The sequence below is a fragment of the Periophthalmus magnuspinnatus genome, chromosome 20, assembly GCF_009829125.3.
Source record: "Periophthalmus magnuspinnatus isolate fPerMag1 chromosome 20, fPerMag1.2.pri, whole genome shotgun sequence".
Classification (NCBI taxonomy): Eukaryota; Metazoa; Chordata; class Actinopteri; order Gobiiformes; family Gobiidae; genus Periophthalmus; species Periophthalmus magnuspinnatus.
Window position 1 is genome coordinate 1,507,666 of NC_047145.1, and position 27,474 is coordinate 1,535,139.

General features: G+C 38.6%; 1 protein-coding gene across 1 annotated transcript in view; it reads left to right on the top strand.

Annotated features, from left to right (window-relative positions):
- The first annotated feature begins 3,517 nt into the window (after window positions 1–3,517).
- Window positions 3,518–27,474, top strand: part of LOC117388698 (uncharacterized) — a 102,562-nt gene continuing 78,605 nt past the window's right edge. Inside the window, exons 1-3 of the mRNA XM_033986283.2 lie at window positions 3,518–3,797; window positions 4,273–4,368; window positions 5,747–5,928. Of these exons, the coding sequence (XP_033842174.1) occupies window positions 4,307–4,368; window positions 5,747–5,928 (244 nt within the window). The 5' untranslated portion in view covers window positions 3,518–3,797; window positions 4,273–4,306. The remainder of the gene's footprint in view (window positions 3,798–4,272; window positions 4,369–5,746; window positions 5,929–27,474) is intronic.

Genomic DNA, 27,474 nt, shown 5'->3' on the forward strand with positions numbered 1-27,474 from the left:
CGAATTAGGACATGGATGCTTTTCTGGGACAATAACAGAGAATTACCATAACAAAAAAGAATACGTATTATCTTTATACTTTATACTTTATGCAACCAAATATTGAGTGTAGCCTGTTGTTCTGCCACTGCTCCTATGCTACTGTTGTAATATTGTAATTACATCTAAGTACCAATATTAAGCTGCTACTTTTTACATTGCTATAAACAAAACAAAACAAAACAAAACTACCATCTTGTACTGTAATCTTATAAAGCATGTCAAGTATGTATTCAAGTATACTTATGTCACAGATGTACAGGATCAGTTCTTTGTATGACAACTGCAAGTACCAATTAATTCAAATGTTTTCTTTTCTTTTGTTGCAGGACCACTTGTTGCACCACTGCTATCATTAATATCATTATTGCAATTAGGCTACACCCAAAACCAACTGCCACACTCTTGTTCCTACTTTAGCATCATCACAGTGGTGGAATAAACTGTAGTAGTGTGAGAGTTGAAGAGAAAGAGAAGAGAAGACGCTGGAGAAGTTGATTTACGTCAGAACAAGACCCAGCACCTGCAGACATGAACAATGTGATAGTGTGGTCCACTCCAGTCTAGTACTGTCCAGTCCGGCTATGCTTCCATTGTAGGGAGTATTATACCTCTGATGACATAGGCCAAGATAACAAGGCCTGAGCTGGTAGTGAGAGCCCTCAGTGCAGAACAGGAATGAATCGCTGGGTTTCAGGTGACATCACAACATTCTATAGGCCAGTGATATTTAAAACAGATGAGGGGCAACTAATACTGTTACATTTTTTTGTTGTAATGCAAGAAGTTAATGGGTCTAGTGACTAATAGAAATCATCAGGTTAAACAGTCGTAAATGTACCTTTTTAGATATTTCATGGCAAAGTACAGTGTAATTAATAGGGAAAACTGGCTCCTGCCCCTCTTTTGGGAATTTGACATCATCACATGCGAGAATCTAAAAACTACTCATTTCTGTAACAGTAGTGAAACACCCATTTTGATTACAAATTAAAAATGTGGAGTACTTTTGCCAAAATGTGTCTTATTTTGTATTAAATGCATACTTGTGTGTGTGGTAACCTGTCGACCCTGTAATCCTGCTGTTATTATGATACAGAGCTGCACACATACGTCGCAGATGTCTGCAGATGCATGGGCGGTGGGTTGCGTGAGAAGCTCGTTCCTGCCCCGTAAATCATGCCATAAGCTGAGGCTAATCTGGAGCCGCTCAGATAGTGTTGCCTGTGGATTTACATTGATACCAAAGCTCCCTGTGGCTTTAATGGCTGCTCCTGACAGTGTTAACGGGGCCTAAGGACCTCCCAGTGCCCTCCCTCCACCTGTCAGCAATAACATGCAATGATGGACAGACTATTTCACCAAAACTGACTTCTCTATAGCCCTATACTATATGAGAGTCAAACAATAGTGATTTATTTATTTTCTGTTTCATTTTGGCCTATTTTTTATGTAGTTCTCTTACTGTTGTTTTTGTTGTTATTAAGAATTCATAGCCTAGTATTAAAAACAAGATTTGTCAACTGTTATTATCCTACCAAACCAGTTGAATATGCTTTGATAATGAATAGTCTACATCCACTGTCTGTCATTACTATTACCACTAACAGTACTTATTAGGCTACTATAGTACAGCCATGATATTATTAGAGAGAATGGATTTTACAAAAAATATGGCTGTAAAGGTTGACACATAACTGTCTTCTTGCCTTGGATTCAGAGTGTCCTGATTGTAGCTTTCTCATTACAGGCAGCTTTACTTACACATGATTTGAATAAGCTCTGTGATAACACGCCACGTGACTGTGATGAAGGTGACTGTGTACTGCCTGAATAAGAACAGACAAATGAATTATCTTTGCATGATTTTCAAGAGGGACCTAATATAACTTTGAAAACGTTTTATAGTAAGAAAATACAGTTGTTTTAAAAAATTCAGTAATATTCAGTAGGCTACTTTGAAAACTAACGATTTAAAACATAGCTTTTTCCATATTTGAACACTAGGGGGCGGTATAATGACCATAACTCAAAAAGACCAGGATTGTTTTTTTTCCACTTTATTAAATGATATCATATTTGACATAACACGTGTACAGTATAACCCAAAATGAAATGAATGAACACACATAAACAACTTTGGACTTGAGAAATACAAAAGCTGTGCAAAGTGGTGCTGTCACTTTGTTTAATGTGGTTATGGTGAAAGCGGCTACGCGTGGCACGAGCTCCAGCTGCAGCCTAACGCTTCTATTTATATCACCAATAGTAGGCCAACATACAATATATTACCTCACCTTCTGTAATGGGCTTAAGACGACTCACTGTTTTAGATTAGGCTACAGTACGCGCGTATTTAAGCACAAAAGCACAATCAAAACCACAGCAACTGGTTCATCTTGACTAATGTAAAGGGATCTAGTTGGTGATGTATTATGAAAAAGCAATCACAATAAATATTCAGGCTTAACAAACATCCTTTATCCTAGAATAGAGAAAATGAGCAGTTTTACGCGCAGCTTTACGCATCCAGTCTGTCTTTTTCTCGAGTCAATATCCAACACATAAACACGTCTATCCAAAAATAGTCCGTCTCAAACCACATCCACAAAGAGAGCTGTGACCCTAAACGACCCGAGCACATCCAAAGCACCACCGTGTTCACTCGCAGTCTGCTTTTTTTGTTTTGTTTTTTTTGCTTTTTTTGCTGTAAAATGTAAAATATTGGTCCGTGTGACGCAGGAAAGCCCTCCGGTCCTCGCGCGCCGTCGGACGAGGAGAGATTCTCTGAGCGCGGGGATGTTTGTGCGCGTCTGCTGCCCTTCGCGTGAGATCCCTCCTTCTTGTGTGTGTGGACTGTGCGCTTCTGTGGCTCGGGTCGGGTTGGGCTAACGCTGCGTTCAAAGAGTCAGTAAAATCGGGTAGGCGCAGAAAACATTCATATCAATCTGATTAAGAGGTATCTGGTTACATCGTGTTATTGTTATGGTGAGTTTAGCCCTTACGCATGGAGCCGTTACGCATGGAGCCGTTACGCATGGAGTCGTTACGCATGGAGTCGTTACGCACAGCCCTAAATTGCAAATGAACAAATCCAGAAAATGTAATACAAAACACATACAGAAATGCAAAATATCCAAACAATCTTTAACAGCAGAAACCGCCCTGTACTATCTTAAAAACTTCAGATTTATGCCTATCCTAAGTCAAGATCAAATGTGAAGTTTACATTTAAAACCTGACCAACGGGTTACCAAAGTGCTGTGGGCAGTGTATGCAAACCACTGTAAATAAACACACTATACAATGCATTTCCTCTGTACTTCTGTTTACACAAATGATAAACCTGTTAGTAATACTGAAAATTCCCACCCATGCACTTCACTTGAACGCCTCGTGAGCCTGCGCGCGCTCCGGTGTGTGCGCTGCTGCCGGCCGCGCGCTGTTTGTGAGGCAGAGTTGCGTGCGAAGAGCTCGACATGTCATTCAGAGGAATCCACCACCTGAAACGCGAGGAAGTGAAGAAGGCGACTCAATTGGGTATAAAGCATCAGAAGCGCACATCTGCTACTCGCACTCCACAGCTCATCAAAACATCCGCGCATGCAGACTAAGGACCTGTTATTTGATTTCTACTGGATTTATCCTTTGGCACAGTCCACTCAGTGCATCTTCGGACACGCGGCTCTTTTTTTTTAAGTGAATGACTCCTCATACAGCTCTATACTGGAATTAACTCACAGTAACCCTGCGTTTGGGTTAGTGCTTTCACTTTTACTCATTTTTGTTGGACTATATTTTCTTAATATGATTTTATATTGACTTTTTTGGCAAATCATCACTGGATTATTTCAATATTTCTGCTAATATTGATTGATTTGCACCCCTGTTACTTTTACTGTAGTGTGCAGTGAGTCTTTAAGTATCCAAAACAAGGACTGTCATTTCTTTTGCAACTTTTGTCAAGTTTTGTGCACTTATATTTTATTATACTTTAATGTCCAACGAGTATTTTTTAGACATATTTATTTATTTGATCTTATTCACTGCATAAAGTGTGCTAATGGTTTTAAGAGCAGCTGCCAACCAATACCAATAATATCACCATAGGAACTGCTGTTTACAATTTGCCTTTAGCTTTGCATGCCTTATCTTATACTTAACTTATCAATCTGTTTACTATAGTCTCAAACTTTGTTCTCGTTGCCATGTAAAGTTGTGTCTTCTTTGCAGCGCACCTGTTACCTCCACGGAGCGCCGGACCGTCATGATTCCTCCTGGAGACTGCATGTATGCGGGCAGAAAGAGGAGGAAGCCCATCCAAAAGCAGTTAAGACCCCCGTTAATGAAATGCCTACTAACTCCATACACTGATAATGAACCCATGGAACTGTTGCAAAGTGTTGACTTAATGTTTACTCCTCTTGCCTCTTAACTTTAAGCCACCATTTGAAATTTGGAGTTTTTTATAAGCACAGATTAGGTCTTTGCATCATTGTCACAACACTACAAGTTGAGTTCTTGCAGTGTAGTCAATTCAGCTGTTCTTTATAATCACACTGTCTTTTCGGTTAATTCCAACTTGATTTGAAACACGTTCAGATAAAAACAACTTTGCGTTTAGTTGTAAGCTGTCAATTTCCATGCCATAACTTTGTGGTGCTCCTCTTCAGTTTTATCTGACACAATTTTGCTCCCATCTTTATGAAATCGTCCCATGTTTTGCGTATTATTTTGTCAGTCAAACTTAACGTTTTAAATTCTCTTTGGATTTACTAGATCCTGTAAAGTGAAGTGGCATTTTAACAAGGCTTTTGGCATTTATAAAGTTTCCTGTTTTGTGCGGTCCCATCAAATCGATAGTTCAGAACAGATACTTGAGACGTATTCTACTTGTATTCTTGCCTTGGAATGATTTTAAATATTACCGTAGTCAGTATATTTTACACATAAGAAAATATAAAAGCAAATTGTTAATCGACTCAGCTGTGAGCAACTATTTGAACTTTTTTTTGATAAGACGCTAAGACATGTGTTGGATATTTCATTGGCATTATTTTAACTGCACATCTGACCAACCCTTACACTTATAGTACATGTTATTATTATAAACTGAAACAGAAAATTGGCATTGACTAATTTTAATTTTAATTTGTGCTGAGAAAAAGTTTCAAACTATTAATAAACATGAAGTGGCCTAGAAAAAAACACATTTGGAGAGTAGAGAGTTGAAAATGTGGTTTATTCGGTCATGTGTCTGTGTGGTTTAACTTGTGTAGTGAACTGACATCTTTAAAAAAAAAACATGATTCATACCAAACTATAACTGATTAAGCCTTTGAATATAAATTGCATGTCAGAAGATGTAAATGTGTTACACAGAATTTAGTATGCAGACCACGATATCAAAAGTACTTCATAAAACAAAGCGGTTCTTATTTTGTAATATTTTAGCTTGTAACTGCCTGTTTAACTTGTGTATAATTACTTCTCCATTAACGGTAGCCCCAATAAGTTAAACAATTAAAGGACTTACTCGTTCTTGAAGCGGTTCCAAGTATAAACCGCTCAGTGTGTAGTGAGAAAATTACCCATTAAAGCCTTTCAATTGCTCTGTGCCAACTTTTATTAACCCTATCCTCCCCTCTCGCTGCGTTTCTATAGTTTTTGTATCATCTTATATCATTATTATTGTTATTATTATTAGGAAGCCGTCCTCTGCCAATGAGAAGACCAATCCGTCGAAGAGGCACCGGGACCGGCTGAACGCGGAGCTGGACAGGCTGGCCAACCTGCTCCCCTTCCCCCCAGACGTCATCTCCAAACTGGACAAACTCTCCGTGCTGCGCCTGGCTGTGTCCTACCTCCGCGTCAAGAGCTTCTTCCAAGGTAGGACCGCAAAAATATTTATGTAATTTTGGTATTTTTTTAATTTTGCTGCTTATCGAGTTTTATTCCCATAATTCATCTTGGCTTTGGTTGATTTTTATGGTTTTAATGTCCCATGAAAAACAGTTATACACTACAGCACTATATACTTGGCTGTTGTTTAAGCAATATTTCTCTTTTATTTCATTTTAGGACCATAATATATTTATATAATTTTTTTAATTTTTATTTTGTGTCTTATTGATTTAAATTCATTTTTTCTTCTTCTTATCTTGGCTTCATTTGTCTGCTTATTGTTTTAATGTCTCACAAAAAACACCTACACACAGCACCGCCATATGTTTTTCTATCAAAATTCATCTATTTTAGTTTTTAATTTCAGTTTAAACCAGTTTTATGAGCTCAGTTTGTTCCTGTCTTGAGTTATCTTTGAAACGTTTGCACATGCTGTCCATATACTACACATCTGCATTGCATTTGTCCAAATGATTCTAGCTGTTAACATTTTTGACATAATTTATTCATTACTGTTTTTCTCACATATCTGACAATTTAAAACACATTTTAGTTTTTTGATTTGTATTAATTACAATGTAGATTTTACATAATTTTTCACCACTCTGCAAATTTTTCTCAAATATTCTCATAATATTGTAAAGCACTTGTGAAATTTTGCCAGCGGCTTTAGCGATTGCGGTCACAGTTTGGCTAATAATGGCACAGCTGGATGCTTCATTTGTAAAGACAAGAAAGCTGTTATTTTGTGGATCAAACTTTTATCACTTTGGAAGATGTGTGAAATATTTGTTTACTCAGTCCCCAGGCAAACCATTAACAGAAAGAACAGTATTAATGTTTTTTTAATTACAATTATCAGCAAAGCAGTTTTTTTTTTAATCCAAGTTTAACATTCGTTTGCATTCTAATCCCAGCTAATAATCACTTTTCAAAGCTTTATCACTTTTCACACAACTTTTGACAAACCGTGTAAACTTCATTTCAGCTGTCTAGACGGGCGGTTTGCTTAGTCAACATGCAAAGGGTTAAGGTTAGGGTCAGCACGCAAAGGGTTAGGGTCAAAAGTTAAAGGGTTAGGGTCAAAACTCAAAGGGTTAGGGTCAAAACGTAAAGGGTTAGGGTTAAGGTCAGCGCTCAGAGAGTTAGGGTCAGGGTTAGGGTCAGCACGCGAAGTTGTAGGACAGGACCTAAGCAGATGTATTAACAGACTTTTCTTGGATAAAGAATCACGCAGGGGACTGTCACTGTTGGTGACGGGGGAGTATCTAGAATGAACAGATTATGATGACAAATACAGTCAAATTATCAATACATGGACTGTTAATAATATGTAGTGTGTTTGCAGAAATGAATAATAATAAAACACATTTAACTATTACTACTACCACTACTTTTATTATTTTATTTCAGTGCACGATTCACTGCAGTGTTTTCTGTCTGACAACTTTTGAAGGCATTATATAGTAGGACTAGGTCTGTTGTAGTATCAGACTAAAGTAAAGTAATAAAAGTACTAGAAGTAGTAATTAGAAGCAGCAGTAGTTAATAAGTACAGGTATATATGTAGCCAAAAACGTTACAAACTTCAAATCATATACTTCTTAGTGATTTTTATACTTTTGATTTAAATTTTACTAATATCATAACCAAAATAAGACATTCTGCAAACTGGAGGCACAAGTTTATATTTCCGTAAGCCTTTGGTAAGTCTATTTGTCATGTGTTCCTGTTGGACCTTATCAGTGGCTGTAGTGGCCAGATTAGCTCTCCTTTGATGCCGACCTTAATGAGATTAATTAGAGCAGAACGTGAGGGATTTTGGTGTGTATACATCTGTGATCTACGCTCCACTGCTCCCAACTCCTGCCGTTCAGCGTTTTGTGTTTTGTTTTGTATTTTTTGACCGCTGAAAATGTCAAAGATATATTTAAGATAAGCAGCGAGTTTTCATCCTGGTCCTTTGTGTGTTTTTGGATAGGACTGTGCAGCTGACTGAGGTTATAATTGTGATTTCAAATATTGCCTTGAAGTTATTAACGTGTATGCTGTGATGTGCTCGTGCTGCCATTCAAAAACTACAGTAAAAACACTTTTCTAATTTGGGTTTGAAAATGCAAAATATTACTTATAAATAGTCTATAATTTCTCTATAGATCAAATTTGAAGTATAGTAAAGTGTAAGTAATTGTGAGTTGAAATATGAGCCAATTTGCAATAAAGTTTTCCATCTGCTCTAGTTTTGGAGAATATTGTAGCTATATTATAATTTTATTCTAATTTAATCCAAGTGGCAGTTTTTGTTAGTAATAATACAAGTCCTAGATCTGCTTACATGCAATAACAAGCAAGAAATGTGTCCATGTAATCATCCTGCCGTACTTTATATTGTCCACTAGGAGGACTATAAGAAGTCAAATAGCAGGGAGACCTCTTGACTTGTACTGCATTACTACAGTTGACTGGTTTAGAGCTAAGTTTTGCGTGTTTTTCATCTCAAAAGCGACTGATAGTTATGAATGATAATTTGATGGTTTGGGTGAGGTAGCAAAGCAGACAGCAGCAGGTGTTTTTTTTTTTTTTTTTTTGAAGAGCATCCTTAAACATTGTCAGTTGTTGCGTGACTGGTGGAGGGTGGGGTTAAGCGGAGTGTGTACCCAGGGCACTATATGCAAATACAGCCTTCGGGGCCCAGTGCATGTGCGGCTATACGAGGCTTTGTGTAAGAGCAAAGCATAAAGCCGCTTTTAACGAGCACAAATATAATTATTTCACCAAACGTGTTGTATCAGCGGCTGAATTCAGAAGTGTAAATTAACATGTGGTTCTATGCTGGTGTTGATAAAGTGTAAAAGTACTGTAAAACTGTTACTTGTACAACTGAGTACTAATATTCAATACTTTTAACAACCGTAGTGTTCAACCTTTGCTTAAAAACTTAGAGTAGTGTACATGATACTACATATTAGTGCCTGGTGATAACACATTTCTGAACCTGTTATTTATTTATTTTTAAACCTTCCATAAAATTGCAGTTAGGAATAAGATTACATTTCTATGGCTCCATCTCTCTGAGCAGTGTTGTGTACATATGGGTTGTTTTATATATTGCCATAGTGATCGATTTAGTCTTTTTCTGGCCAAATTCACGTTCATATTTTGATCGCATTTGAATTCATTTTCATGACCTGCTTTATGTATTGTTTCATGATTATTATTTAGTGATAGGTGTTCAATTTTGTATTTTACTCACAACTTATAAATGCATGTGTTAGTGTGTGAGACCAGAGACTGTATGAAGATATATATAGAGTCTATGTGTGAGACAGACTCCTATTTAAAGTTGTAAAAACGTATTTGTGGTGATTGTTTTTGTCCCTGTGCTGTTTGCTGCTGTAGGTCATGTTTTACTGTAGTGTGTGTGTGTGTGTGTGTGTGTGCCTTTAGCCCCATATCTGTTGTATATCTGCATGTGTTGACAGCCTCGGCCTGCAGTCCCTCCTCTTCCATGTTCGCTCGATGCCCTCCCTGTAATTGCTGAGCTTGTTAAATATTTACCCTGAGGATTACCTATCCTCCTGCTTTGTCTTTCTGCCACTACTGCTCTTACTCTTCTTACTCTGTGCACAAATATTGTTCAAATCCATACCAGATTGAATCCTGCTTTAATTAAGATGGCATAATAAACACATTTGAAGACAGCTTAGATATTTTATTATGGAACCCAGTGTAAAGATGCTCTATGTAACTTTTCTGGTAGAGGGTCTTGTCTCCATGGAGATGCTATTGCTTTGCCTGAAAATTCCACAGCACGGCACTGAACTTCAATTATAGCAACTTTTTCCGGCTTAAAAATACTTGCATGCATTCTTATGTGAGTGGGGTTGCCTCTCCACAGACTTGACCTGTAACCATTAAGTTAAGTTTTTTTGTGTGTATTGTACTTTAAACAGGACACCCCATATAAAAGAGAGTATGGGTGCTCTCATTAGGTTTCCCTGTATAAATAAAGATACAGAAAGAAGAAATAAGCAGACAAGATGCTTTCACCTGTCTCAACGTAGATAGATCAGTTTAATGCCATACTGTGGAACATCCCAGGCAAAGCTAAATGAATTGTCAACTCACGGTTAACATCTGGACCGGGCTTCATTGGTGTGACGTGGACGGTGACACAGTGACACATTTTCCTTTCGCCTTTTGAAATCCTTAATCCTCTGATCGTTTTTTCAGTTCTCTCTAATTCCCGCTTACACTGATGCATTTTGGGAGTTCTGTTTGGGACCGCACAGTGCACTGTAGAAAAGACAGACTCGCTGTGGTTGTGTCTGTAATGTCTATAAATGATGTTAAGACATGCACAAGTATATGTAGGATCTTAAAGAAAAAAAGACATAAATACACCTGAATGTGTTTTATTACTGCTACAAATACAGTACATTGGAGTAGGACCAATATAAACATCTTGTACTAGCAACAACTCGTCTGTGTTCATCAAGTAAAAACAATACAAACTGTTAAAGGCGCATTGTGGAACATTTTTGGTAGACTGGGTTCACCACCTGCTTGGTATTGTGGTTAACTTGCATTTATTTAAGTGTTTTTATTGCTAAAACATTGCTAAAACATGCATTCCTATCGTGAACAGACTCCCCTCTCCACAGATCTAACTTGGCCTGGCAGCATCACCTACTTGTCTCCATGGAGATGGATATATTAAATACCTATTCTAGAACATTCCAGGCAAAGCAATAACATCAACCTAGGTCTTGACTTGTACCAACCAGGACTAAACCAGAATTAAACCAGAACTAAACCAGGACTAAACCAGGAGCTTAGCTTTAACTGCACCAAAGTTTTAAGCTGTTTAAACTTATAATTTGAACATGGCACAAGTCAGTAAATAAGCATGTAGCAGATGATATCATTTAAAATGGTGGCCAGTTAAAGCTGTGGATGTGGGCATTGCATGATGGGGCATTACGGCTCTCCAGAGCTCCATTTGGGGGAGGTGTTTTGAGTGTTGCGGTCGTGTCTCTGTTGAAGCTTGTGGTCTGTGTCACATGATCTTTCAGACAGCCGTTTTCTCTGTGTTTATTTGAGAACAATGAGTAATCATCAGGGCTCGTCTCCCTCAGCGATAGATTTCAGTTTAGATCAAATCAGAAGAATATTGTGCGATCAAGTAGTTTTTATTAACAATATGTTTGCACAGACAACAGAAGACATTCGGCAGCCATCTTGTTTAGCATTATTTAAACTGTTATATATGCTTTGTAGTCACTTAAAACACCTTTTTTGTAACTGTCAATCACATCTACAGTTACAATAGTAAGTTGACTCATTTTGAAAATTTTGAATATTTTATTTAACAAAAAAATTTGCTTGTACATTGAAAGTTTAAAAGTCCTATATTACACAAAACTGACTCCTGTGAGCTTTAAGTCATGTTATAAGTCACAAAAAACATACCTGCAGTTGTGTTTTGTTTCATTCACACATGTTTGAGTAGCACTTTATTATTAGTCTGTAACATCTCCAAAGCTCAAAATGCTCTGTTCCACCTTGTGATGTCATGAAGTGGTTACATTTTGTTCAGTAGAGATCGGCAACTCCAGGGCTAAAATCATCCAAATGATTCTAGTGAAGATGTGTGGAGTTTAAAAACACTTCCTGTATCACCACATGACATCACAAGGTGGAACAGAGCGTTTTTAGTTTGAGAGAAGAACTCAGCCTAAATCTGCAGGGTTTGTGTGTTAAACATGTGTGAATGAAATAAAACACAACTCCAGGTCTGTTTGTGATGAGGAAACAACATTATAACATAGATCAGAAAACAGCATAATACGGGCCCTTTAAATCGTCGCGTCTGTTTCCTCGCTGTAGTTTCATGTACTGTTGCTATTTGTCTGGTGGTGATAAAAGAGGAAGAGCGGGGCCGCAGACACACGCTAGCTTACGCGGCTGGTGACGTTAGCATGTAGACGGGACAGTCTTTTGAAAGTTAAAAGAGAAGTGGGTGACTGTGCTCTCTTGTCAGCCTTTGTCTGAATGTTGTGATTAACAATAGGATACAAGATTTCAAAATGAGTCATAATCAAAGCAATTTATGACAGAAACACGCTAACCCTGTAGTTTAGACCTCTGCAAACATGTTCACAAATGCATTTATTCTATTGGTTTAGCAGTTCTTCTCTCAAATTTTAATGAGAAATACATGATAACTAATTTAATCACATTCTCAATACTTAACACAATCACGATTACACATTCAGCTTCCTGTTTTATGCAACATTTTGAGGACTTTTTCCCATTCAAAAGATTTAAGATTTTGCTTTGGATTGTTGTTGAATCATCGTCATGGCAACGGTCCTAAATTCTCATCATTATGAAACCATGGATAGCTTATTTATTGTATTTCTTGAGCATCTCGATAATCACAAGATATTTCGGCAATTCAGCTGTGCGTTTGTCCACTGATCCGAAGGTTGCTGGTTCGAATCCCGCTCTCGACATAAACATCATCGGTCGAGCGGTCAAATCCACTGACCCACAGGTTGGCGGTGCGATTCCAGCTCCCACAGATGAACGCTGTTGTTGTTTCCTTGGGCAAAACACTTAACCCACAGACTGTAAAATAACTAATTACATGTAGAAATATTACGTAATAGTACAGCATTATAGTATAGGAAGTTTTCAATGTGAAGAATATGTATTAAAGTTTTGGTTTTAAAATAGTCCTAAACAACACAAAACTTTACAAATGGAACAAAAATGACTATTATTTAATCAGTCAGTTTCAAACCACCGAGTAATGAATGTGCTCTTATGATGAGCCTGTCTAATTGCATTGAGCCTGTTCAAAGCGCCTCTTTCTTGATTAAAATCTTGTCATAGCTGGACCTTGTGTTTCCTAAACTTTGTGTGACCCTTCAGACTTCTTTTTTCCTCCTTCCTTCACAGTGTAACCCAAAGGCAGTAGCACAGAGGCCGCACACACAACATGCTGACGAGGATTAGCAGAAAAAGGGTCAAATTTTGGTCATTTTACGGAAACTAAAAATAGAATATCTGCCTCATGAGATTTAGCTGAAGCTGCTGGGGCCATTTTGTACAAGAAAAATAGATTATGACACACCGAACTGTGTCATCTTATCTTGTAGTCCCAATTTTATCTACTGGGGTCAGTTTATGAAGATTTTAACTTTGCGTGTTGGTTTAACTCTTGCAAAAATCGTACTTTTGATCATCTATAGTAAGCCCGTTGTTCCATCTTCTTTCCGGGTTATTGCTTCAAATAGTTCACCCAGTGTTTCATAGCTTGTGTATTGGTTAAAAAGTTAATATTAGGGTAATTTTGCAACACATTTAGTCTGTTTTAAGCGGTGGTACAGTGGCAGAGTAACTAGCATTTTCACGTCACGGCCTGAAGGAAGGTTTTGGGTTAGACTCCTGCTCCGGCCTAAAGTTTGCATGCTCTCTCTGTGTCTGGGTGTGTTTCCTTTGGGCACTCCGGTTTCCTCCATCAACCCAAAACATGAACAATAGGTCAACTCCTCCTGCTAAAGATAGTCCTGACCAAGCCTAGCAACAAGATCACGGAGACGGGTCCATTGCTCTTGACAGGCTTCCCCAGTGGCAGTGAAGGATGGGTCAAATGCATAGACTGGGTAAAAAGTTGACTAAGAGAGTGTGACGTCACCCATAGCAAGCATCATAGCAACCAAAAAGCCAATCTGGTGCGAGGCTGTTGACGGTAAAGCCCATGGTTTAGCAGGGAGTGGACGCTTAGCAACGCTGTCAATCAAATCTGTTACTAACGTTAGCGGGAGCAACCTTGGCGAAAGAAGGCGCCTGATTTGTCTGTTATTAATGTTCATATCTTGATTTAGGGACACAATAGTGAAATAAAAATCTGCGTCTGAGAGCAGCAGTTATGGAGAGAGGGGGCAGCAGTTTCACAATACAAAGTGGGTCCACGGAGCCAGAAACGCACCCATGATCACTTCCTATTTGGAACACAGTGGCTAGCGGCACATTAGCTATGGTCATTTATATATACAGTCTATGGTCAAATACAGAGGACAAATTTCTCTATGGGGATAATAAAGCTTGACCTATTTGCATTCACAATTAAATCTATTTATCTAAGACATTCTCATCCTTCTATATGCCTGTTTTACAATCTTTTTTCTTGTTCTTCTCCTCTTTGCCATCAGCATGCAAGGATAGACACCTCCCACAGCCACTTCACCAATTCTCCGCTGATCAAATATTTATGTTCATTGTGTATTTGAATAGAGGGCAGAGATGGCCTGTTTATAAATTTATATGTCCAACAGCGTCCCATACGAGCCTTTGTTTTTTCATTGTCACTTCTGAAAACACCTTGAAAAAGCTCCTATCCTCCTAAGCATTCATGACACGGGAGACAATCGGGGTTCCTCGCTTGACCTGCGCCGCTCGTATCATAATGCCCTCCACTTTAGCTTAGCATTAGCTGCCTGGCTCATTAACCTGTTTTTGAAGTGAACACTTTGACATGGCAAAGGTCTTGACCCCTGACCTCTGTGCTTTCAGTTTGTGTTGTGGTACATTTGGAGCTTAGAGAAAAACAATATAATGAGCATTAGTTAGACTTGTGGTGATTAGTATCATTGTGACAAGCTCTGAATCAGTGTTTACATGCAGGTTTTATAAGCTCCGAGGCTTAGGGCATGGAGGCTGTCACAAAAGCTGAATGTCATATAGCAAAACAGGTCTGTGAATAAAAGTACTTGGGTGTACTGTACTGTACTATCATTTTCACATTGTTCAGGATATCTGAAGTGATTTGACTTGTCTTACCCTTGTCGAGCTAGCATGCGATTAGGGAAAAGGCATATTGAAACAAAAACCAAGAGCAGATTTGAACCACAAAACTATTCTAAATCTACAATATGGTTAAAAAATCATGAGCTGCAAAAAATAAAGAGCAGAATGAAGCACTTTAGTTGTTAGTTTGCAGCTGTAATGAGTCATAGGAGTTGTTTATTCAACCTTTTATGACTTAAATCTTATCATATTGTTAAAAAAATAACCAAAAATCTCCCAGTAGTGCACACAAACACAAAATATATGATTCCACCACAAAAACATTGTGTGTTTAATGTGCTCAAAGTTGATTCATTGGTCCAGTTTATTTTCTGCCACAGAGAATAGGCCTATCACCATAATTAATTTGATCAATTTATCATTCAATATATGAAAACTGTACAATATACAATATATTGTAGGGCTCAACATGTATACAGTATGTATACAATTTTTTTGTGAGATTTGGGGTATTTTTTGTTATAATGCCATAAGATCTGAGCTGTAGAGTGTGTTCCTCAGTCATCCAAGTCTGAAAAAGTTGTAGGAATGAGGACGTTTTGCTGCCCGTCGAAGCTACTCCATCAGTTCATAGTTAAAAACGTAACTTCTGTTGCTAATTATTGCTTTATTCTATTATTTATTTTGTGTTGCAGCTCAGGCCTTTTAATGAGAATGTCTATTTAAAAATGTTTTACTGGGATTATCTTGCATTATTGTTATTGTGTCAGATGCATAAAGCACTTTCAATATGACCATTTATCACAGTAACAATATACAGTACTTCAAAATGTGTTGTAATGTAAACAATTTAAAACAAAATGTATCTTTTGAATGGAGAAAAAGTCCTTAAAATGTCACCTGTAACAGAGAGCTGAAACCCCTTGAAATGACCAATCACGCAGGATTTATGTTCAAATGTAACTATTATCATTCTAACATGGCTCCTTATGCTCTCCTATCTTCCTGCCTTTTGTTCCCATATCGTTTCTACCCCCCTGCTCCTGCCCCACTGCTCCTGCCCCGTCTGTTTATGAGGCCATGTCTTTGTGACCTCTGTGTAAAAGAGATTCACCTCTTGCCCGAACAGTGCGTGATCGGCCTACATGCCAGCGTGAGGATTTTCTACTTCCTCCTTCCTCTTTGCATGCGATGTCTGCCCCATGCTCCTGCTGCCTCTCACTGTCAATGTATAGCTGCTTATAGGCTGCTTATATAACGCCATTGTGTAGGGTCCAATCCTTTGTTTTATTCAGTCTCACATATCGATCTGTACATTGATATCCCTGCTTCATTTTCTCCTAAAACTCAAACTAGAAAGTGTATTTAGATTTCACTTAGAACCTAAATTTGAAACATACATAATTGGCTAATCCTTTGGCATTTCCTCTCTCTGCTCCTGACGGATTTGGAAAACCTGAGAAATGCAGAAAAACAACTTTACCAGCATATACCTAACCTCATTTATCTTTACAATAATAAAGAGAGATTAATGTCATATTATATACAGGTTCTATGATGGTGTTCCATCCCTTTTCTCATTTCAGAAGTTTAACCAAGTGCAGTGGTGGAAGAAGTACTCAATTTTGTTAAGTAAAAGTACTGATACTGGAGCAAAAAAAAAAAAAAAACTCAAATAAAAGTAAAAGTAAATGAAAAATTCAAATCTGTCAACTGGACAAAAAGTTGTAGGAGCAAAAAGACCCAGACAAATAAAAGTAAAAGTATCCCATGAAAAAATCGATCTAAGTATTAAAGTACCTGTTTAAAATTGTACTTAAAGAGTAAAAAGTCAAAGTATTTCATGCATACTTTGCTTCAAATGTAGTGATTTTGATAAAGATTTGTTCTGAATTTTGTTCAACAGAAACAATTGAATCTGACTGTTTTTATTTGTATATTTTTGTTTGCTCAAACTATGAACATGTTAAAAATACTTTTACTTTCCGAACATGTAGTGGAGTAGAAAGTACAGATACCTGCTCTCAAATTTAGTGAAGTAAAAGTAAAAAGCATCCACATTAAAGTAAGCGCAGTACTTTACTACTTGCACTTTGTTACATTCCTTCACTACAAGTAGATGAATGGCATATTTAACCACAGCATAATCCCTACAACTATTACACATATTTTGAATGAAAGCCCCCGCATGTTCCCTGTGTCACATGAACCGTGGTATTTCCACGCTAAATGCCCCCCTCCCGCTGTCTCCCACCCTCCGCTTATGTGTTTGCCCTCTGTGCTGTAATCAGACACACAATAGCTGTTAACCAGCGCGACAGCCCGCCCATGCTAATCCCTGCTATGTGTGAATGTAGCGGCGCCGTGTGCGTTGGGGATCCCCATAGCTTACTCATTAGTAGCTTGAATCAAAGGCATGACACTTGCTTTGTCTCGCACCATACACTTGACTGGAGTTGCCCCGCTAGCACCCATGGGATCACAAAAGGCCATAAGTGAATTAGCGAAATCAGTGCTAAACGGGCCCCCCATTAGTGATAAGTGTAACAGCTAGTGGGGGCTGTGGGAGGGAGGCATGTATGTGTCGAGAGGAGGGATGAGAGAGGGATGAGGGAGGGATGAGGGAAGGAGGAGGGAGAGGGGAGTCAGTGTGAACAGACAGAGCAGAGCTGAACACACAGCACACGCCTTTGTTGGGCCAACACTATTGTAGGAGGTTGTCCAATGTGATTATTGTCAGTGCTACTGCTTTAGTGAAGGAAGGAAGGAGAGAGGGAGAGAGGGAGGAAGAAAAAGAGATGTAGAGAAGGGGTGAGAGAGGGGAGAGAGGGGTGAGGTAGAGATAAGAAATAGAAGGGGATGGAGAGGGGGAGAGAGAGAGAGACGAATGGAGTTAGATCTTGAGCTAGAGCGGGGAGGGAGGAAGGTGTGATAGAGAGAAAAAGAGAGGATGAGAGAAGGGGAGAGGGAGAAAGAGAGAGTAAAAGTTAAAGAGAGAATGAGAGAAGGGGAGAGAGAGAAAGAGAGAGTGAACGAGATAAGGAGAGAGTGAGAGAGGATGAGAGAAGGGGAGAGGGAGAAGGAGAGAGCAAGAGATTAGGGGAGAGTGAGAGAAGAGGAGAGGGAGAAGGAGAGAGTAAGAGATGAGGAGAGAGTGAGAGAAGAGGAGAGGGAGAAGGAGAGAGTAAGAGATGAGGAGAGAGTGAGAGAAGAGGAGAGGGAGAAGAAGAGAGTAAGAGATGAGGAGAGAGTAAGAGAGGATGAGAGAAGGGATGACTGAGAAGGGAAAAAGAAATGGATGGATGGAGGGATAGAGGGATGGATGGAGGGATTGATAAATGAAGGGATGGATGGCTGGAGGGATGGATGGATAGAGGGATGGATAGAGGGATAGAGAGGAAGAGACAAAAAGAGAGAGAGGGGCTAGAAAGAAGAGCAGTGACAGAAAAGAGGGTAGAAAGAAAAAAGGGAGAGAAAGACAGGACAAGAAAGAGGGAAAGAAAAAAGAGAGAGGGGAAAGAGGATGTGTGAGGGAGGAGGGGGGTCAGGGTGATAGGGAAAGAGAGAGAAATAGGGAGAGTGACAGAAAGATGGAGAAAGAGAAAAATAGAGCGAGTGTGTGTGGGCAAACAGGGGACAGGAGGCAAAAGTGCAGTACAAAGCCCACAGGAGCATTATTATATTATTGCTGAAGCACTGGGCGCATGTTGAGTCTAACACACAGTGAGTCTTACACAGAGATCATGATGTGGTTATGATCATACCACAATATTAGAAAAGTGAGTGTGTTTTACTGATACACGGTCTGGACTGTGGAGCTTATCGATATATCATCAATCATTATTTTAGGGTCTTTCTTATAAAACACTGTCATGAGATTATGTGCTTTAGCTCCTTTTATTCTGAGACACTGGGATCAATCTGGAATCGCTTTAGGTCAAATATAACACTTGTATTTTTAGCACTGTCCTACACTAACCTCATCCACGTGCCTTTAAATATTTCAGTTGTTCTTTTCTCCTCTGCAAGTAACAATGATTGTCCCAAACTTTTAAACGTACCATAGTTTTAAATGCATCACGCGTCAATCAAAAGTGAAAGACCGCACCCAATTTTTCCGCATGTGTTAGAGCGAAATTTGCAGAGGTCAAAATAAGTCAACTGTGAACTGCCTAACTGCATAATTTAAGTGTTTTATTGTCCGCTAATCAGGAAGTGCACTATTAGCAAGCGTTACTGTCGTGGCAACACTCCGCCCTGGTTTCAGTCATGAATTAGCCACATAACTTTGCTAAACACAAACATTGATACAAAAGTTGGTAGCGTAAACCCACAGATGAATGCTGTTATTGTGTCGTTGGGCAAGACACTTTAACCCACCTCGCCCCCAGTGTCTGCGTACACTGGTGTATGAATGTGTGAGTGGTTTGACTGCCATGAAGGTGGAAAAGCACTATATAAAAATGATAAAAATTGACCATTTACCATTTAAAACCCATGATAAATCTCTTCTCTTCCAGCCTGATTCCACACAATACTGCAGTTGAAGACTCGTGTAGATCCGCTGCGGTGAACTCCACTTCGCCTATTAGCTACAGCGAGTAACCAATTTAACAGTGGCACCGGCATCAAACGGCGAGTGGTGTCAGTAATGCGATCTGGCGATTCACAAAAGCCTGATAAATGAACTCGGTGACACTGCTGTAGTACGATACACGCCTTAACCTATAAATGAAACAGTTTGTCAGTAACGTAAACAGGCGATCATTTAAACCGCTACCAGCTATAACCAAAACAGTAACATCGACAAGTTCAGATCTGGTTGTTATATTGTTTTTGAGTGAGGATTTGGCATCGATTTCTGGATTGACAGCGATAAAGTGACATCGGAAATAGCATTAGGCGTAATTGAACCAGGGCTTAACCATTAGCGGCAGGTAGATTACAGGCTTAGCTACCAAGATGCCAAGTTAGCATCGCAGGGTCTGTAAAAAGACATAAAATAAGATAATATTGTTGTACTTTTGATGTTATAGGTCAAATCTGAGGGACTATATTATGTATTTATTCAGTTGATAGATAAATATGTGAATACAGCTGTTAAAAAGAGCAATTTTGAAAGGTATAAAATGGCAGTAATGGAGGTTTCAGTATGTATGTTTTGATTTTTTTTTTGTCTATTTTAGTTCAGTTTTCCACATATACTACTTCATCTCTATGCGTAAGGAATAATTTCATGCGTCCAACTTCTAATCCGCAGTCTTTTCGATTCATGAGTTCCCAAGTGATGAGAAATTCGGACCGTTGCCATAGCGATTAACAACGTCAAACTAAGTATTTTATCTTTTGAATGAGGAAAAAGTCCTCAAAATGCTGCGTATAATAATAGGAATCTGAAACCTGTGAATAGGCCCATCTGATATTGACGTTTTAAACAGTCCATAAAGCTGTTGTCTATGGTTTGAGTTGAGCATCTCCCATAATACATCAGGATCTATTGTTCAGTCTGTCACCTTCATTCATCTTAACTGAGCCATGCTTCAGTGCGGCGCTGCCCCATGCGCTCTGTTGTTCTAATGTAAATCGATAGGTTTCTGTGTGGTTGGAAAGATCACTAACCAAAGGTGGCATCTGACCCGATACAACGAGATAGGCTAACTACCGGCAGCCAGATGAGGTCCTCTTTCATCAGCATTTGATATGGGAAAAACGTAGAGCTGGCCTTTTGTGAGTAAAAATAGTGCTTCAGATCTTTTCACATAATATTAGGGTTACTGGGGGAAAAAAAAACTTGGAATAAAACCTTTTTTTCTTCCAGTTACCAACGTTTTTGCCACAAATCTAAGGCTTGGGTACACTGACATTTCCAGGATCGCCTATGCAAATTCAGCTGTTTCTATGTGCTGTTATATACGTGCATATTGAATCGGCAAAGATTTTAAGTCAGATGCCCTCCCTAAAGCAACCTTATCACCCTGGGTTAAAGGAGCAACATATGTAACCTTTGTTGTGGGCCTTAGAATGTTTCACAGTATGACATTAAACTTATCTACTGTATATCAATGCAGACAAGCAGGAGATGTCACTAAGGCAAGTTACAAGTCACATCCATACAGAGGCGAGCCCAGTCACAGTAAGAATGTTATACTGCAACTTATAGTGATAACATCTCCATGGAGACCAGCACATGGAGATGTACTAAAGACAGTACATGGGCTGTTGACGATTATATTTGAAAATTTAAACATTTTGAAATAAAAAATTTAGACAAAAATGCGAATGTGACTAAATTGCGATGAAAAAAATGGATTTGTGATTTTGAAAGAGTCCACAGTCCATTGTAATTAAACACAATGATACAAGAGATGTCTTATAAAAGAGGTTATTTCCGTTTTTGTGCTCATGGCTGGCAGGGTTTTTCAGTGCACTCTACGCAGCCTGAACTCCCCGTGAACTCATGCTCGCTGCCGAATTATCATCGAATGAGTGAGCCTGACAAAATATTTTTAGGGCGGAGAGAGATGCAAGCGGAGGGTACCACGAGGGTATACAGGAGGGGAGGGGCTCGGAGATGCTCCCCGATCAAACCAAGGACGACAACGTGAGCGCTGACTGAGTAAAGCCGTGTCAACCAAAACTAGTTTAGACAGCCCAAAACCAAAACTCATAAACCGCTCAGCATATTATTTTAGCTCCAAAACGTATTTAAAGGGCTGGTACCTAATTTTACCTCCAAAATGTTTAAAACACCAGTACCTCATTTTACTTCCTGAACATATTTAAAGGGCCGGTACCTGATTATTTTCATGTAACTAAGTCAAACCTGTTTTGTCCCAGTACTGATATATTGTAAAAGCAGCTCTTAGGGTTGAAATTAGACCGGTGTCTGCTGTCTGCTTCTAATTATAGAGCATTTTATTCTCTGTGGAACAGGAAGTGCTCTGTTAGCATTTGTTAGCCTAACCGTGACCGTCTAACTCGACTGTGGCCTCTTCATTGCGGTGAATAGTTAGGATGCTTGGAATGCATTAGGGAAGTGAGCCTTAAGCATGTGGTTTATCAGCTGTGTAACTGAAGTACAAATATAGTTTTACATTTTAAAACAAAACTATTTTGAAACAGATACTTGCTCAGTCAGTCTTAGCCTCTCATTTGGAACACTTAAATCACCTTTAAGTGTTCAAAATGAGAAAATACTTTTGCTTAACTTTAAAATCTACTTTAATTAAGTAGATGAAAATTAGCTTTTTACTTTGTCTTCAGTACATCTGAGAGTAGTATCTGTACTTTCTACTCTGCCACGTTTTTGAAGTGGGCTGAAAAGTAAAAGTATTTTTATTATTGTTTGAGACCTGCAGAAAAGACTGAGAGTTTATTTTTTAACAAATCCATAATTGGATCAAACAAAAATATACAAATAAAAACAGCTAGAACCCCCCCCCCCCAAAAAAAAAAAAAAAAACAACCCACTTGATTCAGTTGTTTTTGTTGAACAAAATTCAGCACAAATCTGTATCAAAACCACTACATCTGAAGCTTTACAAGAGCTCAAAATCTAAGTGAAATACTTTAACTTTTTACTCTTTAAATACATTTTTAAACAGGTACTTCATTACTTCTATTTAAGAACATTTTTTTCATACTTTTACTTGAGTATTTTTTACTCCAGTATCTGGCCTGAGTACTTCTTCCATCACTGGCTGTAGGTAACTGACTGTACCATTCACAGGTCACATATAGCATCAGTATTAGAATAACTTCAGAATAAATACTTTTTGATGAATAAGCTGCTTGGAAATGTTTTCTCAAACACAAGAAGATAATGCGTTTCTCAACCAAATTTTATGAAGTCATTGATTTGACTGTAGCATGCACAAGTCCCATACTGCCATACTGGACAAATGCTGTTTCAAAATAATTTCTAGTGATGCAATCTCATTTTTTAAAAGAACTAAATCTCTGTCTTTCTAATTTGTATGCATTTTTACACTGATTAACCCTGAACGAGCACAAGAATCATCACAGAAGCAGAGCAGGTGACACGAGTTAGAGCTTTGTGCAGGAAAAAAACATATTTGGCATCATGATATCAGTTAGTTTTTAAATTATTATTATTGTAGTGCAAAGTTTAATTTAAATTGTGCATAATTTGAAAAGGCAAACACTCACACTCTGTTTGAACCATTTAAACACATTTAAGCCTTGGTCATTTCTCTCTGTGTCTCTCTCTCTTAGTTTGTTGGTAAAATGAGTTCTCACACTGGCTCCTTTCATATAAATAAACAGTGAGGGAACCAGTCTTTTGAACAGGTCTTTGAAATGAACAAATCCAAAAGATTCAGATCCTACAAAAGAGCCCAAAATCCCATCATTACCAATTTCTCATATGCAATGGAATCATGTCTCTTTTGTACTTCTAAAGCCATTGATTGAACCGTACACAGTTTAATAGGGTCAATGGCCAGTTGTCCTGCCATATACCAGCAGTGTTATAGGAGAGAAAGCAGACAAATGACAATATGCCAAGACGGAGGGAGAGAGCCGGAGTCAGCCTTGCGTGACTCGTGCTTGGCTCAGCCCTGCAGCCCCACAGGCGAATTGTGTTCACCGCGAGAAAAGAGGGTATAAGTGTTTTACAGTAAACAGAGCCATATCTGAGCCCGGGGCCTTTTAGCCACAGAGGACGTGGACACGCTGCAAAGAATCATCAATATTTGTATCATTTCCCTGCAAGAATCCTAAAGAAATAAGGTTGTTCTGCCAAAGCATTCTTCATAGGAGCAGTTATTTTACTTCTGCTGACCTTAAAAAGTGGACTTGTTTTTGCCTCTGAGATGGGAGCAGGCTGAATCACTTGACTCCTCGCAGATTCAAACAGACATGGACAGCACGCGCTACAGGGACACTGGGAGTTCAAAGCTTTTATAGTGTGTTTAGCTACACTTCAGTTTGGAGATGAGAATATGGCTGACAGTGAATGGATATAATTGGTTACTGTTTGCATTTTTATTTTTTAAAGTTTTCCTCCTATCGTGTTTGTATTTGACTGCCAATTCATTTCAGATTTGACTTCTCGAGTTCAGATTCACGCGGAATTAACGGTGCACAATGTAACTTTCTTGTCACCACGGAGATGTTTTCCAGGTGTTCCACAGTATGGCATTATACTTTCCCTTTTTCTATCTCGCACGCATTCAACTACAGGCCTTTCTATTGCGTAAAAACACCTTGAAAAACACGTACAAACTGCTGCTCTACAGATCTGATTTGGCCCTGATGATGATGTCACCTGCTTGTCTCCATAGCGATAGATATATTTAACGCAATACTGTGGAACATTCCAGGCGGAGCAGGTGGCAGATTTTCCACTGTGTTTAAAACTGGCACGGAGAGGACGGTACATAGCTAGGCGTCTTTGTTTGCTCTTAATGTTTATATTTTATAGGGTCACGGGTTCAAATCTACGCTGAAAAGGCACATTGTCATTGCGTCTCTTGGCAAGACACTTCTCTCTATTTCCTCCTTTCTCCTTTATACACAGTAATATTTCTGATTGTAGAAGGAAAGACATTAGTGTAGTGAACGTATACTCTTAAACTTTGCACAATTACTATACATTTACTAAGCTCTTAAGTACATATTTTCCTCACATTTTTGCACATAACCTGTTCTTTCAGTCTATAGGTCATATATACAGTAAACGTATACAGTCAGGAGTAGTTAGCGAGTGTGCAGGTTCCTGTCTGCGTTGGCCTATAGCAGCAGTGACAGTGTTGAGTTCAAACAGCTGTGTCCAACCCCTCCTCTCTCCTTCGCTCGCGTGCGGAGCCGGGAATGCTCCATAGTAATGTGGTTAGTTTTCATCATCAAATTGCAAATGTTTTAAATATGCATAACGCGTTCATAGACTTACACTGTGTTTACCCAGCAGCGGCATCGACAGCCTAATCCCTGTTTCCATACACTGTCATATGTCAAATAAAGACGCTCCCACCCGTGTTTTGTTCAGATACGACTCTTCCTTTTCAGGCTCGGATGCTTGATATCAAAGTTTTTGGTTTGAATGAGAGAATTTTACATGTTTAATTGATCAATGACATGCTCCAAAGCTACCAAAGGGGTTACACAGATTTCTTTTGGTCGTACTCGAAGGTTTTTACTGAGTCCTGGTTTAGTATTTCTTTGGGCAATGCATTTTTTGTGTTAGATATCGCTATACTTTCTGTTTTTTATCTGGTCCGTTTGCCTCATTTTGTTTGTTAAAAGGACCATCGTGTTTACTGTCCTCTGCAAATATCCGGGTAGATCGCCTGGTGCTGCTTGGAAATAGCTCAAAATGATCAAATTCTCCCTCTGTGTTACCTTCCCATTTCAATATCTTCACTTCTGACTATATATTTTTCCAGTTCTATAGTGACACTTTGAAGATGAAGCTGGAGTTCGCTTTCTGTCAAATATTTGCTGTGGTTCTCTTTGAGTTTCAGTGACAAAATCTTGGCTTAAAGATACAGTCGACCCATTTAGACTGGTAGAGTTTGTTTTAGCCTGCAATTTTCAAAGGGGATTTTATTTTGGCAGATATAATAATTGTAATTTTAAAGATTACAGGATTTCATCGGTTACACTGCCACTGCAATTACATATGACTTTACATGTACATTGTATATAATTTGTGATTTCAGTGACTACTAGAAGTAATACCAGAGATAACCTGGTTTAAGGGTCGGGTAAGGAAATTATGAGACAAAATTATTTGTGCTGGATAAATTAAAATGATTAGTCTGGAAAGGTATCTTGTTTAAAAAAAAAAGAAAGAAAGAAAAACAAAGACAAACCAATGACAACATCTCAGTTCAAGTATCAGTTCAAATAAGATACCCCGGACAATAGAAGTATTCAAAAGTCTGTTTACAAAGAGGCATTGGATTTGCTCTTGAAGTTTAAAGCCAAAATTAAAGGACAGCTTGTATTACGTCTCTTTTTTTTCTGTTTAAGTCCAAACTGGGTTCATAAAAACTAACTTGGAACTGTGATCTTTCCAAAACACAAACATCAACCAATCAGTGGAGACGCCATGTAGTGACTAACCCCCAGTCAATAGTCAGTTCCCAGAAAGACGTAGAACCATAATAACATCATTGTAACCCTTTTGAAGTCCCATCGGTCTATTTCCCGACGCGCTCGGCTCTGTCCGCTGTCTGTCCGCTGTCTGTCCGCTGTCTGTCTGCTGCCCATTCAAAGAACACATTCATTGGAGGCGCTGCTACTCCTGACACAGAGCAATTGGATCCACCGGATAGCCTTCTCCCTTCTCACGCAATGTTGTGCAAAAGCGGGCAAAATGACCTCAGTATGGCCTAAACCAGTTAAGGGTGAAGATGGCGCGCCCGCTCACATGTCTAAAGCATGATAATGTGCTGATAGTTTTATAAATACTAGCTCTCATGCTCACAGGAGCTGCAGAGAGGAGAGAGGCGGCCGGAGTGGTGCATGCTGGGCCATGTGTTCATGTTACTGTCTTTCAGCTGAGGACAAACACGAGCCAGGCCCTGCTGTGTGTGGAGCATTCAGGTGCTAAGTGAGACTGTTAATCCACAACCACAATATGGGATAAATCAAACAGGAACGACACATACAGATAAGTCATCGTTAACTTAAGGAATTGTTTTTGCCAGTTCCATATGCACAGTGGCAGAACGTAACAAAGTAAAAAGTACTTCACTACAGTTAAGAGCAGATATCTGTTTCTACTCCTCTACATTTGAACGGGCCTGAAGAGTATTTAGTATTTGTTATTACTGTTTGAGACCTGCTGAAAAGGTTGAGGGTTTATTTTTATGTTTGTAATTTGAGAGAACAAAAATATACAAAAAAAGAACATCTGGGAAAAATCTACTCCATTGTTTCTGTTGAACAAAATTCAGCACAAATCTGTATCACAATCACTACATCTGAAGCTTTATTAGAGCTGAAAATCTGCATGAAATACTTTACTTTTTACAGTTTTAAATGAGCACTTTAATACTTTTACTTAAGTGGAATTTTTCATGTGATACTTTTACTTTTACTTGAGTAGTTTTCTGCTCCAGTATCTGTACTTTTACTGAAGTAACAAAACTGAGTATTTCTTCTATAAGTGCATTTGCTCCTCTGCAAAATATATATTGCTCTAAAGTACTGACCTTACATGACATCTTGTGGGTCAATATAAGGACATAACTAATACTTATACATTAGTTACTTACTTATATAATATTTATTTAGACCTACAGTGTGTAAATAATGTCTCTTTGATGTCTTATCTTATTATCTGACGGCATCGGTTAAATACATTTCCCCAGTGATGGATAAAGTTCTAATGAAGAGCAGTTGGACATGTATAAAATCTGCTGCTCTAATGGTCTTAATGAAACATGAGACTTCACTCATAAGTAACACACAGATTAAGTCTCTGTTTGTGCTTTATTAAACCAAATGTACTCATCTCTTCTCTTAATTTATCTGTCTGTTGTGAATTACATCGTTTGGCCACTGGGAGTGCACATTATAGGCACTGCTTTCGACGTTAAGTCTAACAGCCTAATGCTTTTGTCCATATCCATTGTGTAAGTATTTGAGTGTATTTGTCTGCCTCGTGCCAGTTGTGTCAGTCGGCCAAAACATTACAAGGACGTGTCTATATAAATCACTTTCTTTTCTTTACAAACACAATCC